Genomic DNA, 19183 nt, shown 5'->3' with positions numbered 1-19183 from the left:
CTCCATATAGCATGCTATATTATTATTATATACATACAAGCATACACACAGCTATGTAAACAACGTTTTTCTCCCGACGTTATTTTGATGCAAGACTGAAAATAATCTTGGACCGAAATCGAATGAAACAAAAACACTCTACAGGAACTTTAAATTGAAAATAAATGAGATAAGACCAGCTTAAACAGCATCCGGTCTAATGATAATATAATGACAAACTATAGAAATCTAAAACACATGACAAGTATTCTTGACGAAAATCTTTACACGCCGTCGATGTATATTTTATATTATTGTATTGGCATGTTACGTGATACCACATTTGGTATCTACTATACCTATATAACTATATAACAATATAAACTGGACGATGGTAACGGATCGATCACTTGACCGTTATCCTTGTTTATGTATGTGATAATGCTTATGTTCATGTTTTAGTGATTTTTTTACATTTGAGATAATCTCGAAAACTACAGAATGGATTCAAACGGGTTTTTATTTTCAATTTAAACAGTATACTGAGGAACTACATGTTATAAGCATAAATTTATGGACCTAATTCCAGTCCATGGAATATTGAGCGATAAAAAAAAATACACTGGTAGTGGCAAATGTACCGAAAAAATAAATAATGATAAACATTTTTCTTTGGCGAAGTGGTTTACCTCACATTTATAGATGCACTGTCAATATTGTGTCAAAATAATTGTTTTCAGTTAATTTTAAAAGAACGATTATGAAAATCTATTAAAAATTAACGATTTACAAGTTAATTGAGATTTAAACCGAAATATAGCAATATAAGGCTGTATGTTACCGCTAGCCACTAAGTATACAAATGTAACATCATCAAAATAATAATATGTAATATTAGGTATAGTATTTATTATAATTGCATAATGTTTATATTTTTATGTTTTTATAATTATTGATAGATTAATATTAATTACTAACATTCTCAAATCACCATTCCTCCCATAATATATGTCTTTGCATACTTTTTATCGTGGACCTATTATCCATCGTATATGTAGATTAATAACTCAAAAACTAATCGTTTCAATATTAATTCACCGTTATATAATTTACAGTAAAATGAGGGAGAATAGTTCTCATTAGAAAAAAAAAAACAAAAGTTTGGATCATTTTTGGTCGTATGAAATATTTCAAGAATTTGAAAATATTGTGTTTAAGTATAGTTAAACATTCTAAAAATCAGATTTTGAATAACTGCATTGTTGAAAAAAAAGTGAGGTGAACGTGTTCAGTGAATCACCTTGTATATTATTATTATACATCAAAGTCAGCAACCTCGAAAGTTTGACTATTTCGCTCATGGTCCCTCGTCGTATAAGCGCATCATGACCCGCAGTCCGCCCATCACCTACTGTACCGATGTCGATTTGTTTTACACGCTTCATTACGTATTAATTTTATGTCGTTTCGAGACGTCTATATATGTACATATACACAGTGTAATCTATATTTATTTACTTAAACGACCGTGCAAAACGTTTTATTCTTCTATAAATCGAAAGCTCGACTTTAACGTAAAAAACTAACAAGAAATAACGCAATGCTTGTTGACGTGATAAACCTATATATTCCAATGATTTCAATGATTTGCAACGAAAATATAAAATCTAGTGATGAATAATAGAGGAGGTGTTAATGATATTGAGTCTCACGTTGATATTGGTATCGTTTCAAATATTTATTGTAAAACAATTAATAAATACACGTATACAACGCGAGGTTTATACTTTTAAAAGTTTCAAGTACTCGGATGATAAACGATAAAGAGGAGTACAAAATATCTACTTATAACAACTACAGTTCATTAAAAAGTTTGACCGTTTAAAAGGTATCATTCTACAATATAGCGTACATATACAGAGTGATTTTCTTAACAGTTATATCGAAAAGTACAAATTAACGTTTATGAAAATATTTTTTTGGACATAATCATTGTAAAACATAATATCACAAATAAGATAGAATATATGTTTAGATTTTTAACGTTATTATTGTATATTAATATAGATTTTTAATTTCTTATTTTAAAGCAGAATATTTTTCTTGGATCTTGGTGTATAAAAATCTAATATTTAGTCAAAATAAAATTACCTAAAGTTGAACGGAGTAAAGTTATATTGGGGTCCCCGCAAAATGCAGGTGCACTACTCCGCTTATCATCACATTAAATACTTATAAAACTAATTAACTCGTTCAAAATTCTCAAAAAAAAAATATATAAATATATTATGCTTTGGAATATGAAATTGAAATTATACGTTGTTAAAAAAGTAAAAACTGAACAATTATAACGATGCAAAAACGTATTAATAATGATACTAAAAATATTTACAAATACTTTATCATCGATTAATTTTGAGATAACATTAGTATTTATTGTTAAAAAATCGCTCACAAACTAGTTCGTTCAGGTGGTGGGTGAGGTAATATTGAAGACAACTACGATGAAGATCACTCAATGGTGTGACTGACATATTATGCGAACACGTCACGTTATATTTACTATATTTGACTTGGACACGAAACCACGAAATATATTTTAGAACAGCATAATAATATAATGTAATTATTTATTATATTAACATTATTTCGATTAGATTTTAGTAAAAACACCGTAAAAGGTATAATAGTTTTATGCCAAAGTCACTTTTTTACATCCACAGTGCGTGCATATCGTGTTATAATATAATATAATATTGTGGAAATTGTGGAAGACGAGCCACCCACCATTGCCAGTCCATCCGTTATTTTAATAGATACCGATCAATCATAACTAATACCTACGTGTGCGTCTGGATCGTAAAACGGTTCTCCGGTTACGATCATGATAATCATTAAAACCGACGATTATGAGCACGAATCATTGTTTCAGTCGATGAGTTCATTGTTAATACGCATACACACACACACACACACACACGACAATGCGGTAGACTATGTTAGTATAATACAAAATTGATTTGGCAAGAGTAGCGCAAATGTCGAAAAAAAAATTGAACCGCAAGTTTGATAATAATTATGTAATGATTTAACTCACGCGTCATTGTAATAAGTAAATATTTTTTCATTCGCAGACAGAAAACGGTCATCCCCCAATATAAAATAATATATTATACAACACTAGCGTAATGCAGTAATATGACGTCAAAAATAAAGATAGTCTTCCAATGTGCAGAACCATTAATTTAAGCCACCTACCATTCTCTCTGGCCAAAATGACTGTATCATCCAATATCCGGTGAATGCACACTAATCACCTCAACGGAATGATTTGAGAATACAATGTTTTTTCCTAGGACATAACTGGTCCATCTCCATATTAATAATTGTAAATAAATAAATAAATTATATTATTACATTTTGTAAACGAGCAAACATGTATCACTCGCAACTACACGTTAAAATAGTTTATGTTGTGAAATATTTTTTGGTATTATATTAATTCATATAGTATAAAATTATGCTAATTTCCGGTGAAAATCGTTTAATTTATCGTGTGTGTGTGGTGATCACGGCAAACATGAGTACATGATGTATATTATGTATTATACATGTATACTTAATAATACAATATTATATCTAACCTATATAATAAGACGAAGATTCACTGTTTGGAAATAATTTGTCGTAGTCGGAAACACTTGACTTGACCATCGGCCAATAAATTTATGAAACGGTGTTATTATAATGATATTATAACACAGGGCTAGATAAAAAAAAACTTCACTATTTTAATATGTTGGTACTCTATGAAATTACTTACAGTTGGGCATTTTTCTATCGTTAAAATCTTATTTTAGATTTATACATGAATAGTTTTAATATTTGGTCATATTTGTTGATTTTCAAGACTTTTTTTAAAGAATTGTTTTACTGGTTATAGTGTACTTTATATTATGTAATAAATGTGTATGTTAATAAATCCGTATCAGTCTTAGTATAATTTTCTTGATATAAAATGAAAATATTATATGTAATAAAATTAAATTCAATTAATTATTAAATATTAAAAAAAGGTTGTGAAATATTGTATACAAATAAGTTAAATTCGATTATTACTGTTTCGCCCGTAAGGAAAACCTCTGGCCAACGGCACGAAAGTGAAATTGAATATTTATCAGAAGGGCATTCGATTAAAATCACGTTACATATCGGACATATTATGTTATTCTTACACAACGGCGTGGTGTTTGTGTATGCGATATAATAATAATATATATACCTATGGTAGTTTGGAAAACTCATCAAACATCGATTTTCGACGCAGTCGAGCGCGGTGGTATTCGTTTTCGAACAACCACCCCACGTTTACGTAAACCCAATCAGGCCCCTTAATTTAAAAAAAAAAACGATCGGGAACAGGAAAAATAACCAAAACTAATACCAAACCGTACCGCAAGAATGTGCGGGATTTTATTGACTTTCGTGTCCAAGAAGAGGGGAAAACAAAAATTCGTGATTTTTTTTTTTTACGCGAATCGCTCCGAATGCGAACGGTACAGCAATAATACTATAGCCTGTATAGGGTACCTATTATATTATATAACCTCTATACACGCGGTAGACCGCAAAGTGTAACGATCGGAAGTATTGGCGGCGGCGGTGGCGGTGGCGGCGGCGGCGTTGTGGGTGGAAATAGTGGTGACGTTGTTAGTGTTGCTGATGCTACGACTGCTGCATATACGTTTATCGTGTTCACTGGAGTTACACTTTTTGACGAATTTCGATCAAATCCCAGATTTTCCATCCCTTCCGCTGCCGAGGTCGTGGCCGCAGTTTTTGGGATTTTTCACATATTAAACCGATCAAAAAAAGAAAAAAAAAGAAAAAAAGCAATTTCCCTCACTCTTTCTCCCGCCATCTATTCCTCTACGTCATCCTTGTACCGCTCTTGCTTCTCCTCATCATTCTCCCCGACGACAGCAATACTATTATTCTTCCTTTACCGGTTCGTCTCGTATCATCGTCGACCCGTAAAACCCTCCGTAGATACATCTACTGCCACATATACGTATATATTGCAGTTTCCGTCGACGTTCACAAGCTCAGTTTTTTTTTTTATCGTCGTCGCACTGTCTTGTATAGGTACCTTTATACGATGCGAACGATAGATTGACAGACAGGTATGTATAGACGTTGTCGTCGTCGACGAGAGATCAAACCGACCTCTCATGCGTGAGATTTCTCAGTAACGTCTTTAGATTTTCGAAAAATCGGTCTAGACTATATATATATATATATATATGATATATATTATCTGAAACTTTCAGCATTATATTATATAAATATATTTTATGCAAAATTATTATGCGGTTAACAACGGTCGATTCGATTTTTACTGTCTCTTTCTTTCGCTATTTCTATATCACTATCTCTTTTTTTTCTACTCATACATTTTGACATTAATAGTCTGTTTCAGCAAAAAATCGTGCAAATATATATATAATACTTTCGCAAAATCGTATAAATATAATATTTTCTATGACGAGCGATAGTTCATATATCACGTGTATACGTCAAACGGTTCAAATATATTTACCCGTGTACTTCAGCTAGATAAATTAATTATACAGGTACATAGTGCTTGTAAACGGTTAAAATAATGTATTGAGTAATATAGTATTTATATATATTACACATATATATATATATATATACATATTATTATAGTATATAAATTTAAAATAAATACACGATTGATAAATTAATATGGTAATAAATTATATCTTAATAACAATGTTTTTTCAAAGTTGTGGTCAACTGTATACCCTAAAGTGGTCAAAAATAAGTGAATGTGTGGCGATATCAAGATTATTGTCATTTATTTTAAACAAGTGGATGCCTAAAAAAATAATAAACAACTAGAAGACACTGATAGTAAGAATGTATTATACTGTACCACAGTTGATAGCGGATAAATGAAAGGATGTCCTCTATTTTCATTAGTTACTGATAAGTGAAATACTTGTGACTTATTCTATGTCAGTTAATGGAGGTCTCATGTCTTATCAGTATATTCTCTAGAGATGGTCATAGCTAGGCTGATCATTTGATTTCTTTTGGATACTGGATATGATTGACAGTTTGAACCATTATTTTTCTACACCAATCATGCGTCCCTCTTTCCATCAATGTTTTTTTTTATTTTTGCACCGGTTTGAAAAATGGAGAATCATTAAAACGCCAAGAGACTAACGATCAAGTTGGGCGAACTTGTCTAGCTCTGAGTAGTTCAGATAATTATAATAATCCTGTCAAAGACGGATATTGTTGTAATGTAAGCATTGACCGTCTGCAAGAAATCGATATTAAATATAGCATATAATAATTATGGATAATGCTTTCCACGTTTTTGGAACCATTCCACCGGATGTTTTAAAGTCGATAAATCAGTTATGTTACACATTGTGTTGTATAATATCATAGGCTGACAGACAACAATTTTATGATACATAACTAATTATATTGTATGTACGATCAAAACAATTTGTATAATATGCATAGAAGGATGATCGATCAGCGGCGAACGTCGACGATACGTGGGCGCTCTCTAATATTGTAAATATTTAATGGGTATAATATACAATGTACACATATCGTACGTATGTATAATGTGTGTGTGTATATATATATATAAATATAATATTAGATTATAAACATATTAAAAGTGTGTTAAAAAATAATATGACGCAGTGTCATCGATGATGAATTACAATTTACAAACGTATATCGACATGCGTTGACGGGTGTATTACACATAATGATAATGTTACTCGCGCACATCGAAGATAATGAAGATACATATTTCCGACGCGTGACGTATAGGCACTCACGTATTATTTTCACATTATTATGATGTACTCGAGCATAAAGAAAGGAAAAGTTTGACATTCGGACAAGTTAATTAATTGTATCGGCTCCTCGTTAGCAGTCCATTAAGCGACGTTTCAAAGTGTATGAGTGTGTTTGTGTGAATATTGCGTTTTGTTATCAGATAACGCACGTTTCCCTAAAAAAAAAAATTATTATTTAATATAATATACTATAGTCATACGTGTCTTTGTAGAAATGTCAATTGAACCAAAGTATATATTCTTTTAGTCATATATTTATTTCCGAGCGCAAGAATAACCCATATGATATAATATTATATTTATGTGCGTATAGACACTATTTTTAATTGCATAAAAACGTCTTTATATATTAAAATGTAACGAATGATTGGATGTAAATGCTTCATAAATAGATTAATCTTAAATTGTATCTTTTCAAACAAAACTATGAGTATAATACGATTATTATTTCCAATGGTGATTGTGTATACGTTCACACTTGACGATAATCAGATTGGCGCATGAATCTTCCTTAATATGTATGGAAAAAACGGTAACGGGGAGCACTATAAAAAAAAACACAGAAAAACTCTTTAAAGAAAAAAATAGAGTGCTTCAAATCTTGGAAAAAAAATATGAGTACAAAAATATAACGTATTCACATAAATTATAACGTGATATTATCATAAATTAAAAAAAAAAAAGTGGCTGAGAGAGTAAAATTGGACGGAGTAAGAAAAAAAATATTATAATAATAATTGTACTCCAGTGGTTATAATAATATATACATTCGTCCAAAATAGGATATAAATACATATTCAAATATATGTAAATTAAAAAAATACCCTCTTTAAGTATAGCAACCATCATCTTTTGATTTTTAAATGGCGACCATTATAATTTTTTTTTATTTAATATATTCCGATAAAGAAAATTAAAAAATGATGAAAGTCCAAATAAAAATAAAATTATATCTAAAAAATACAAACAATTTATTTAAAAAAGGTGTTTTTCATTGTTATAACTGTAATATTTGTTTATTTTTTACAACTAAATCTTTTGTATTCAGTATTATGATGAATAATATAACTATTTAAAATTTTACACAAACCATAATGAATAGTACTATTTGCTTAACTTTAAAAACGTATCCACATGAATTTATGATGATAAAAATATGTAAAAACAATGTAATTTAACAATCACCTTTTATAAATGAAAATGCCATAATCACACAGTTAATATAACGTGACATAGCACTTTATACTTCGTAGACATGTTTTGTTTAAGCTACGGATCATGTTCAACTAGCTTTAGAATTTAAATCTATCGTATAGTCATCTCGGATTAGTCGGATTGTTCATTAACACGTTATGGCAACGTAACGACTATGTAGAATGAACCGCCTTTATATGTGTCGATGTTATCTGACCAATTATAAATTTAATATTTTTTGTTTATAGGTTTATAATCGTGATGAAAAATAGAAGATAAAAAAATGACGGTTAATGAAAAATAAATCAATGTAAAAAAGTTATAAGAATTTTATAAAATTAATTTTCTCTCGAGCTTCATTGAAAGTTTCATAGAGTTAAACAAAAAAATAAAATAATAGATTGCATTTTATGATTTTTTTGTTATATCATTATTGAATAACTTTAATATTTTGCATTACAGTATCGAGAAATAAATTAAAAGTAGCGTAGTAATATATTGTATATACTAGGTACTGTATTAAATTTTAAATTTGAATTTTGATTACATCATAAATTCTGTATTAATAAAAATATTTTTAACATTTTACTTTTAAATTTTGATTTATAGTTCACACACATATTACTTACCTATAATATAATGTAGAAATTATCACACATAATTTATGACTGGCAATTTTCATATTATAAATTTTAATAGTCCTACACTACTACCTAATATAATAATATAATATATCACATTGTAAAGTAAAACTATTTTAGTGTATATTTTTAATATCCTTCAATTTAAAATGCAATATTAAATACTTGATACTTCAGATAAATCAATACTGGTTACATTTTTATATTTCCAAAAACGCAACATTTTGAATAGGGCACGTGATGTATAGCAAATGGCAAAGGCATCATTATACATCGTACATTAACAGATTGAGTAATATAGATTTGCATATCATTAAAATTTAAACTGTTTAAATGCATTTTACACTCACATAATATTACTATTAAACACACTTATCGTATATAAATTAAACGGCACAACTTAACGGATAATCTTATAGAAATAGAAAGTGCTTAATATTATAATTTTCCGATCAATCATTTACGTTTGATAAAGACAAAACGATAATCGTTTCATCACTCTATCGTGCACGTGTTTTATTTAAAATGAAATTATGTCTGGTCAGTTTCCTCAGCGGTTTTATTACAATCATAATAATAAAACCACGAGCAGCAATGGCCGTGTCACACATCACACGCTTCCGGTGTACGTGTAGACTAACCACCCAATCTCGTTTCTGGCTGGCACCATTATCACTATAACTTGACGAAGAAAAGGTGTAGCTCATAAACGGACGCAATCTCACAGGGGGCAAATGATAACAAATATTATTTAAAACAAATCGTACTTTTGTCCATATCATGCTAGATAATAATATTTAATATGATAATATTGTTTATACGCTTAATTAAATAAGTATAATTAAAAACTATAAAAATCAAAGTTTTAATTAATCCATTATAAAAGAAAAAGGGGAAGATGATAATGATTAGGAAATTACTGTATATAGTTAGCTTTTGCCGATTCTATGATATCCTACATTATTACCTACGAATATAATATAATATTTAAGTGTGTGTCACGAGATTGGTAAATATTGCCATTATTGCGTACTGAATTTTTTTAAAAGATTTATGGTTTTTAGCTCTAATAATAAAATCGGAATTTTTATTCATTGTGTATCTATATATAATATAATATTGTAAATAATTATTTATACAATGTGATTTTTTTGTTTAACGTAAGACTTTTTTTCAGTCTGTAAATATTTTGTTGAATCGAAAATGTCTAACGTAACTATTCAAGGTTTATTTGATTATCATATTGATTTATAACCTTTTTTATACATTGTAATTTAATTTTCTGAAGCAGCACATTATTATTATTATTTTATTGGCTATGTGTACATAAATTTCGAATATTGATCTACTGATGTAAACTTATAGTAAAGGTTTTGAATATTAAGAATTTAAAAATACAAATTTTCGCAATATATAAAGAAGAATAATTGGTAAAGTAAGTTTACAAAGAACGATCAACAAAAATTCAATATTTTTAATTTTTATGAATGATTTACTTGTGAAAATAATACGGCGAGTAACTCAAAAAAGCGTGTAATTGACCATTTTGAAGTTTTATCTTTAAAATTAACTTTATATAATACTGGCTATTTTCGATGCTGAAATTAGTTAATAAAAAATCATCAGTGATCTCTGTAGTATCCTGTTTGGTTTATTTTTTTCAACCGTAATAATATTGTAATTGGTAATTATATAATGTATAACACGGCGTGTGTTGTATAAGCATTATAGGTAAATAAATAAGTACATTAATTATATTTTATGTATACTGTGTTCAATAATATTTGACTCCGTTGCACTTGTCGTTAGAGGTTTTTTCAACTTTTTGAATTTTTTTTCTAATCCAAAAAGGTCAAAAAAGTCACTCGAAAAAAGATTAAAGGGCAAAATATAATATTATCTGCAGGCTAGCCGTTCTTCGGCGACACACAATTCACTTGACCGGAAATTCCCAATCCGGGTGATCCCTGACTGGTTGACTTTACAATGACCGTGCAAAACCGTTTATGGCATAGCGGCAAAGCACTTTCTATTGGAACACGGTTAGGTGGCTTTTTAAATAATGGGCAATGTGATTGTATCACGACATCGCGTTACACCGTTTGCTAGTCACAAAAGTCGTTCGAGCTACAATGACTCGGCCATAACACAACGAATCAATGGTGTCCGTGATGGAGTTTAGAAGATTTGAAGTTCTCAGACATTTTGAGTGTTATTATTCGTAATATCTCTAGAGAAGCACATTATTAAAACGATCCGTCATGATTTATCGACGACTTTAAACTGCAGCAGGCACGCCGCGTACCTATATGGGTTTTTAAAACAAAAATAATACGAATCGGATAAAAACAACAATACATACGTAATACGTATATATACATATATAGGTACGTTATGTCTTTCACAAGCGTTTAAACACACGTTACGGCGTATTATGTATACAATAATTCAAACGAAATATATTATACGATACACGGACCCGACAAGAACTCGTATTACCATAATATTTTTATATTGTTTCGTAAAAGTTATTGGATTTTATTTCTGTGGCGTTGCATCGGTAGAAAAATCGACTCTGCCGCAATGCTAACAAATTCGCGCAGTTAGATTAATTATGTAACCACACCGACGAGAGTTAAAACAAATAATTTAAGTTGTACACGGAAAATTAAAAATTAATCATTTTTTTTTTAATCTCAACGAGCCAGAACATGATTTATTAGATTCTATCGCGGGAATACTGTCTATAATATATCATAACGAAGTTTATTCACGGTCACGTTATTATTTATATTCGTAAATTGATAAAATACAACGGGACGAGACTGGCTAATGAGAATATTTGTTTAAACAATTCTCGTACATCGCGCGATAATAATAATTCATCACGAATCCCTTATATTAATGGTATGTATATATAAATATAAAATACACCGCGCGACTTGGTTAAAACTGAGCCCCCGAGCTGAAACGTCTTTATTAGAAGGGGGCACAGCGAGTTCGTATAATTCAATCACGTCAGTCGTTGACATTTTTCTTTCACCAACGCAACGTTCCTCGTCGTCGTAATTGAAAGTGACTCGATATTGACGACAGTTTTTATTTTTCTCTTTTGTTTTCCGTTTGAAGTTAATAATCAAATACTGTTATTGTATTAAATTATGTATAATATGTAAAATGACAATAAACATTTACACTGACATAGACGCCTTTGAGTTGACGGATATGCACTATGCAGGCCGCAGGGTAATCCATTTGACCTACTATGCACTTCTCTAATTTCGCAATATTTTTGAATATTTATTATAAAACTTCATAGTAACCAAAAAATAAAGTCTTTATTAATTATTATGTTTTTTTTTACTACTTTGAAATTGTAATTCATTGTAATTTATTATTATATCCTCGGTACTATAACTAAATACTTTTCTAAAATTGTTGAGTGTTTATTCATTATAAAATTTACATTTATTATTATTAAATTGTATCATTATTATAATAACACTTATTATATGATATAGATCCCTATGCATAGTTTAGTTTTATACTATAATAGGGTATAAAAACAAATGACTTAAGCCTCTGAGCGGAACGACGGGTAATATGTGTTGCGGGTTCCAGAACATGATGCGTTTTGTTATTTTCAATTTATTACCATGCATAATTTATACACGTGTTACCGTGGCATGGAAGTTCTTTGAAAGTTTTATGCGACGACTGCTGGTTTCAAAATTTTATCCAGTTAGGAACATAAAAAGTTAATTTTTCAAGATTCAAAACATTTTTTTCTTTCAAAAAATATTCTAAAAATATTTATTTTTAATGAAAAAATATGATGGAGATAGTAAGTTACTCGTGACTTTAAAATTAGTTTATAATTAACTAAAAAATAACAGCAAATATTCTATTACCTCAAACACATTTTCACACATTATTTTATAACTTAAGTTTGGATTTGTATACATTTTTATATATACTCATATATATATATATGTTTATTTAAAGTACTTATATATCTCTACAAGAGTAAGGGATGTTGATGGTTTTTTTTAGTAGAGAATGCATAGAAAAAAGTTTATAGTGTAAGTATATAAATTCATATTTAAGCGATGACGGGTGATTTGAAAACATTGCAAATATAAACAAATTTTATAAAGAGAAAAGTAATTTTTATTAGTAATCTTTTATTAGTTTTGATGTATGTAGATCAAACACTTATTAAACAAATAATAAAAGTTGTTTGTATACAAAATAAAAATTCATCGACGCAAGTATTTATAGAAATTTTCTTCGAAAAAATATTAGTTTATATTTTAAATATTCTCTTATATCAGATTTTATTTCACTATAAATAGTATAAATTATCAATGGTCATATGAATTATAGGAAATAATTTGATATTCTGTACATTGTACGATGCTATATTTTTGTATAGTTTAATATTTTATTATATTGTGACTGTCTTGTAATCAGGTAGTTTGACTGAAAAATATTTTAAAGTGAAAGAATATTTTAACCTATGCAAATATATATTTTATTTTATTGTACTTAAATTATCAAGTTTTAATTAAAATCTAAAATTTAAATGTGTCTCTAATTTATGCATAAATTGTATTTAAAGATAATATACAATTGTTTGATAAGATATTAATATATGGGGGTCAAATACATTTCTGTATAATTATTATATTCGTCAACACAAAGGCATTTAGCACACTTTAAAGACTTAAGGCTATAATCGGGGATCTAGAGTTCTAGCATAATTTTATTAAGTCATAGAACATCAAAAGTAAAATACAAATTTGTTTCACACTTTCCAGATATTATATTATAAGACATTTTATTTTGCTAATTTAGAGTTTAAAATGTTAGTTATAGACATATTTTTTATATAATAAAGAAAATAATAAATTATTATAATATAAATATAAATTATATATAAATATGCGAACGAAAACATGCGTTTAATTTTCAAATATTAGAATATACATTATCGGTTGTTCTCACAATTTATATCATTCATTTTCAATAATTTAGGTATCGAATTTGTAATATAAATGTTGTGTTCCAGAGTTGGATTAAAATAAATACGTATAGTCCCTAAATACCTGATACTACTATATACTCTATAAAATATATACTAAATTCGTAAAATTAAAAAAATCTAAAAAATATTTTACAAAAATATTAAATTTGTTTAACAGTTTTATTTTCATATTTACCAATTTCTGTAGTGCTATTTTTGCACTAATTTTAGTATATTAAAGTGTTTAAAATTTATTTTTTTAGTACTATAACTTACGTATTTTTGTATTTGACCCGTAGCAGTACAGTAGCAAATTATATACGTTACGATACACACACCATGAGACATGTACCGTACCTCATACACAATCAAATTAATTTTTTCCATTTCTCGGTTATTCGCATAAACCAGAACGAACTTACGGTTATAAAATAAAAAACGCACTATGTTTCTAAAAATATTATAACCAAAAAAAAATAATATCGACAGAGATAAACTGAACGGCGAGTTGCCCTTCATGTTGATATTGTAAAATATTAATGTTGTATTATTATAATAATACACGTGCATCTATAACAGGCACAATGCGTTGTAAAATACAATATAATATTATATACACATATAGAGTACGAATATCATAGAGACACAGACCATATATCATAATATTCTACCATAACTAAATGTCCAAAACTCGTCAAACCGTTTGCACCTTTCCGGCGATCCACCATATACCGCATTGTAAATCGTTACAATAGGACACCGAGATTCACTTCAGCTCCATTGTACGTCATTAACAAAAAAAAAAAAAAAAATATCGAACATTTCATTCTGTTTTTCATTAAAATTTAACCGTTAGTATATTATAATAGGACATGTATCAAAATATTATATTTTGCAACGTATAATTTATATTATGTCAAAATATTACTATGATTGCGAGCAGCTCTGTAGAGGTATTATGTAAATTTCTCACCGTTATCACTGTCTTCCTATTATATTCACCGTTGACGTTTTTAAATATAATATAGGCCTTCAATATTGTCATCGTAGCCGGAAGCCCGTACCAGTGGCGTGCCGAATATATTGGATCTAAATTAATGCCATCAGTCAACGAGTTTGAAAATGAAAAATGGTTTATTCGTTTGTAATTATGTCTGTATAGTATCCGCATTCGTGTAAAAACGCGTAGTCGTATGTTGTTGGCAGTAAACTGATAGTGCTGTGCGTTCTATAGATACAAATATATTTTTATCAATCTATTTAATACAAAAATTGTTATCAGAGATAAATGATCTAAACAATTTCTTGTGTCAAGTTAACCAATTATTTTTACCTACTCATTATATTTTGAAGTACAGGGATTCTCATGAACAATGTATTGCCTTTAACTTATTATTCGATGTTATTTTCAAATAATTTTGATTATCTTATGTTTACTGCATAATTCGTTATTGGGGATTGGGGTTATTTTAATTATAATCGTGGCATAAGTTATAAATACAATTCTTAAATTATTTGTCTCTTTATTAATTTGGTCATATTTTATCTATTATCTAGATTCTAGATAATTATTGGATTATCTCTGTACAACACTGTAAATTGTATTATAGACTTGGCGTAAAAAAAAATGTCCATCTCGGATCACCCCAACCCGCAATAACAAAAAAAAAAAAAACACGTACAAAATTTATACTGTACCTATACTAAAATTTAGTTTATTACACAAATCGATAATGACTAATTGTCACGTGTTTGCAGGCTACGGCAACGTGACTCCGCGGACGCTACTGGGCAAGCTGGCGACCATATTGTACGCGATAGTGGGCATGCCGTTGTTTCTGTTGTATCTATCCAACATCGGTGACATACTGGCCAAGAGCTTCAAGTGGATATACGCGAAATGCTGCCTGTGCCGGAACTGCAAGAAACGCCGAAAGCGCATGTTGGCCATACAGCGAAAGGAACAGTGGAAGGTATAATACCTGTACAACAAGAGACGGCGCAATGCCATTATATAATAATAATAATAATAATAACATTATACATAAAATATAACAAAAATAATAATAAATATTATAATACACCGGCACTGTCGATAGTAAATCAAAAATGACGTTGATGTATCGCCTTCGCGCGAACGGCACTTAATCTTTAAACCGGTAGTGTGCGGCGCGGGGACCTTGGCAACGGGAGGTTCGGTCTCTTCTCCCCGTCGAGTACCCCAAATCATAATAATATTATACTATGTTATTATTATTATTTTATTCATATTTATACGCAATAACAGCAGTTATTTAGAACGTCGACTTTTGTGTTTTTTGAAATACTTAAACAATATTTTAATAATATATAATAACGTGCCTTGATGGTTTTCCGATGAAAATCGCATATTCGAATATGCCATTTTTTTCATGTTTGCAAAAATGTTGTCGGCTACCACTCATAATATGTTATACGCGTAGAGATAAAAATCTGCTTCAGAGAAAACTATTTCCTAGTCTCGAAATAATCATTCTGTATTTGTATTATAATCCACGTCGTCTATCCTATGTCACTGTGAATATATATATATATAACATCATATTATATTATTAGAGTACTGTTATAGAATTCAGAATGATTTTTCTTTCAAAGCTCTGGTGACATAACCCGCGCCGCAATTCATTTGTTGTGCCCGTCGTTATAATAATAAGAGTAATAGTAATAATAATAATAATAATAATATTTTACAGATGGATATGCGAGACTTCAAACTGAACACCGGCGTGCTTACCGAGGGCGAGGAGAGCGACGACGAGGGCACGACCGACGGAAGTTCCTCGTTAAGCTTCAACGACACGCAAGAGGTTACCGTGCCCATCTCTTTGTGTCTAACCATAATGGTCGGGTAAGCGAACGTGGTGATAGTGACGATATAATAATAATATTATATTATTATGACATGCGACGATAACGTGGATTTACGGGTTAGAAACTCGTTATGTATATATTAAACCGGGCATAAATTACATTGAAATATTTCATTTTGGTAAAATACTTAAAAAAAAAAAAATGGAAAAAAGCATACTAGGTTGATACCAGATAGATTGTATGCTTTTCGATATATGAATAAAAATAATAATTTACACAACATATACCTAAAAAACGAATTAATGACCAATTATGAAATTTTTTATTATAATTTCTATATTTAGACGTACATAAACATAAAATGTATTAAATCTCCACGTCAGTAAACTCAAATCATTAGTTAATTTTAATATACGTAAATTAGATTATAATATAATATTCAGAATGTATGTTATTGCCTAAATAAATCATCTATATTAAGTAGTTGAAGCGTTTGTATATTACGATTGGTTAACATTTGCAATCTGAGTGTAATCAAAATCGTATCGTTAATAATTCGTTATAGTGCTACATAATTAATATTTAATATATGTATGTATATATATTATTAAAATCGCCGCGTTATATTATAACGGGTGGATAAACCACGAAATTTAAAAGCACATAACGGACAATAGAATATAATTATTATTTAATAATATACTCAGGTGATTCTCAGAGATTTTTAAATGTATTTCTTATGACAAAAATGTCTTGAAAAATGCACGCCATAATAAAATATTGTGCAAAAACGATTTTTTTTAATTTTGTGATTTTCATTCTCGTTATAAACACAATACAGTACGACAGAATTTTATTTTATTTCTCAAGCGATATTTTTTATTTTACGTTTTGTGTAAAAATAAAAAGAGTAAGTCCTTACTGTATTTACATTTTTAGAATGTTTTTAATATTAAAACCTAGGCGGTATTGAATATTCTATCAATTGTTATGCGTTTATGAAACGTGATATTCCGAGAAAAAAAAACGGAAGATTCAAAGAACTGTTTGTAAGTTCTCCTAATACACTATGTTATTACTTCACATTATTTTATACACGCTAAGTAAAGTCCATGCTCGATATACTCGTATAATTCATAATACTTTTCTATTTCCCTCAGCTCGACCAATCGTTCTAAAAACGAATCTATTACCCATATGACGATACTTGCCAACATCGGTCTCTCGTTTATTATTTAATATAGGTACCTTATACCTAGTCTCTATTTATTTGTACTTACAATTTTATATTTTTTCTTACCATTATGCATTTATGATAGAAACCTAAGAGAGGACATCATACCCGCATATGTCGTCTTTGTCTTACACACGTAAGACATGGTAAATTTTCGTTCACCAGCTTCAATATTGTGATGTTAGTTTTGATATTGCCCTATCATTATGCTTTTGTTTGTCGTTATATGCACCTGTTATATAATATTTATATTCCATGTATGGTCCCAGATACAATCTCGTTTTTCTGTAAGAATTAAATAAATAAAACCGTCTTTTTAAGTATGATATTTTTATTGGCAAAATATAATTATTGCTGTTTGGCGCCCTTAAAGTCTGGTTCATCAAATCACTGTTTCTTTTCGTTAAAATTAAAATTAAATTAAAAGTGAAAAAAAAATCACCACACTTAATCACTTTTTCATAAGCATCAAAAAATATTTTAATTAAAACACCGGCACCCCATTGCCAGATCGATATACTTATCCGGGCTCACAATGACGGTCCCGTGAAATCAGTGCAGCGGATCGATAGCAAAAGAACGCTTTTCGTCATTTCTTCGTTTTGCATCACGGCATCGGTAGGTATAGATGTAAATTATTTACGAGGCGATAATCCCCACCGGCATTCTATACATTTTCCGGTTGTTTTGCCGTCAATGCTACAATATTCTAGTGCACGAGCGTTGTGTGAAATCACAACAATATTTAAATAAACACACCACCTCGTCCGTTGTCAACACAGTTTCTAGAAAGATATAATAATATTAATATTAGTATTATTAGTAGCGAGTCATTGTGACATTTCGATCTTTCCGGTTCGCCCTTGATCACTCTAAACGGTTTACAGTTTTCCTGCACTAAATATCGTAATATGCACGTAGTCGTTGTCGGGCACGCAGAACCAATTTCGTACAGTCCGGTCGTAAGCCCCAACGACTTTTTATGTCATATGCTCTTAAATTAGACATTGATATATCATGTACATCAGATGTCTTCAAGCTATGGGTGACGATCCAATGTTGAGTCGCGTAAGATTTAAGATTGGGTCACGGTAAGTCTACTGCTTAAAATTTAAAAAATTCATGTTTTTATAAATTATATAATATTATAATATATTATGTATGTTAGGTATGACACAAAACATTTTTTCATACATAATATACATATAATAATAATTAAATATTACCTTTATTAAGAAATTTGAACTTTTTTTTGACTAATAAAGCTGAAACGGGTCGTAAAAAATGTATGGTAAGAAAATTGGGCTGCGAGTCATAAAGTTTGAAGACCACTGGTGTACATAAT

The 19183-nt window shown here is 29.4% G+C and overlaps 1 protein-coding gene across 1 annotated transcript in view; it reads left to right on the top strand.

The window, feature by feature from the left end:
- Positions 1-19183, top strand: part of LOC132932147 (TWiK family of potassium channels protein 7) — an 84629-nt gene that overhangs the window by 44419 nt on the left and 21027 nt on the right. The window contains exons 2-3 of the mRNA XM_060998384.1: positions 15513-15727; positions 16487-16641. Of these exons, the coding sequence (XP_060854367.1) occupies positions 15513-15727; positions 16487-16641 (370 nt within the window). The remainder of the gene's footprint in view (positions 1-15512; positions 15728-16486; positions 16642-19183) is intronic.

Source organism: Rhopalosiphum padi, chromosome 1, assembly GCF_020882245.1.
Source record: "Rhopalosiphum padi isolate XX-2018 chromosome 1, ASM2088224v1, whole genome shotgun sequence".
Classification (NCBI taxonomy): domain Eukaryota; kingdom Metazoa; phylum Arthropoda; class Insecta; order Hemiptera; family Aphididae; genus Rhopalosiphum; species Rhopalosiphum padi.
This window is presented reverse-complemented; position numbering and strand designations above follow the sequence as displayed.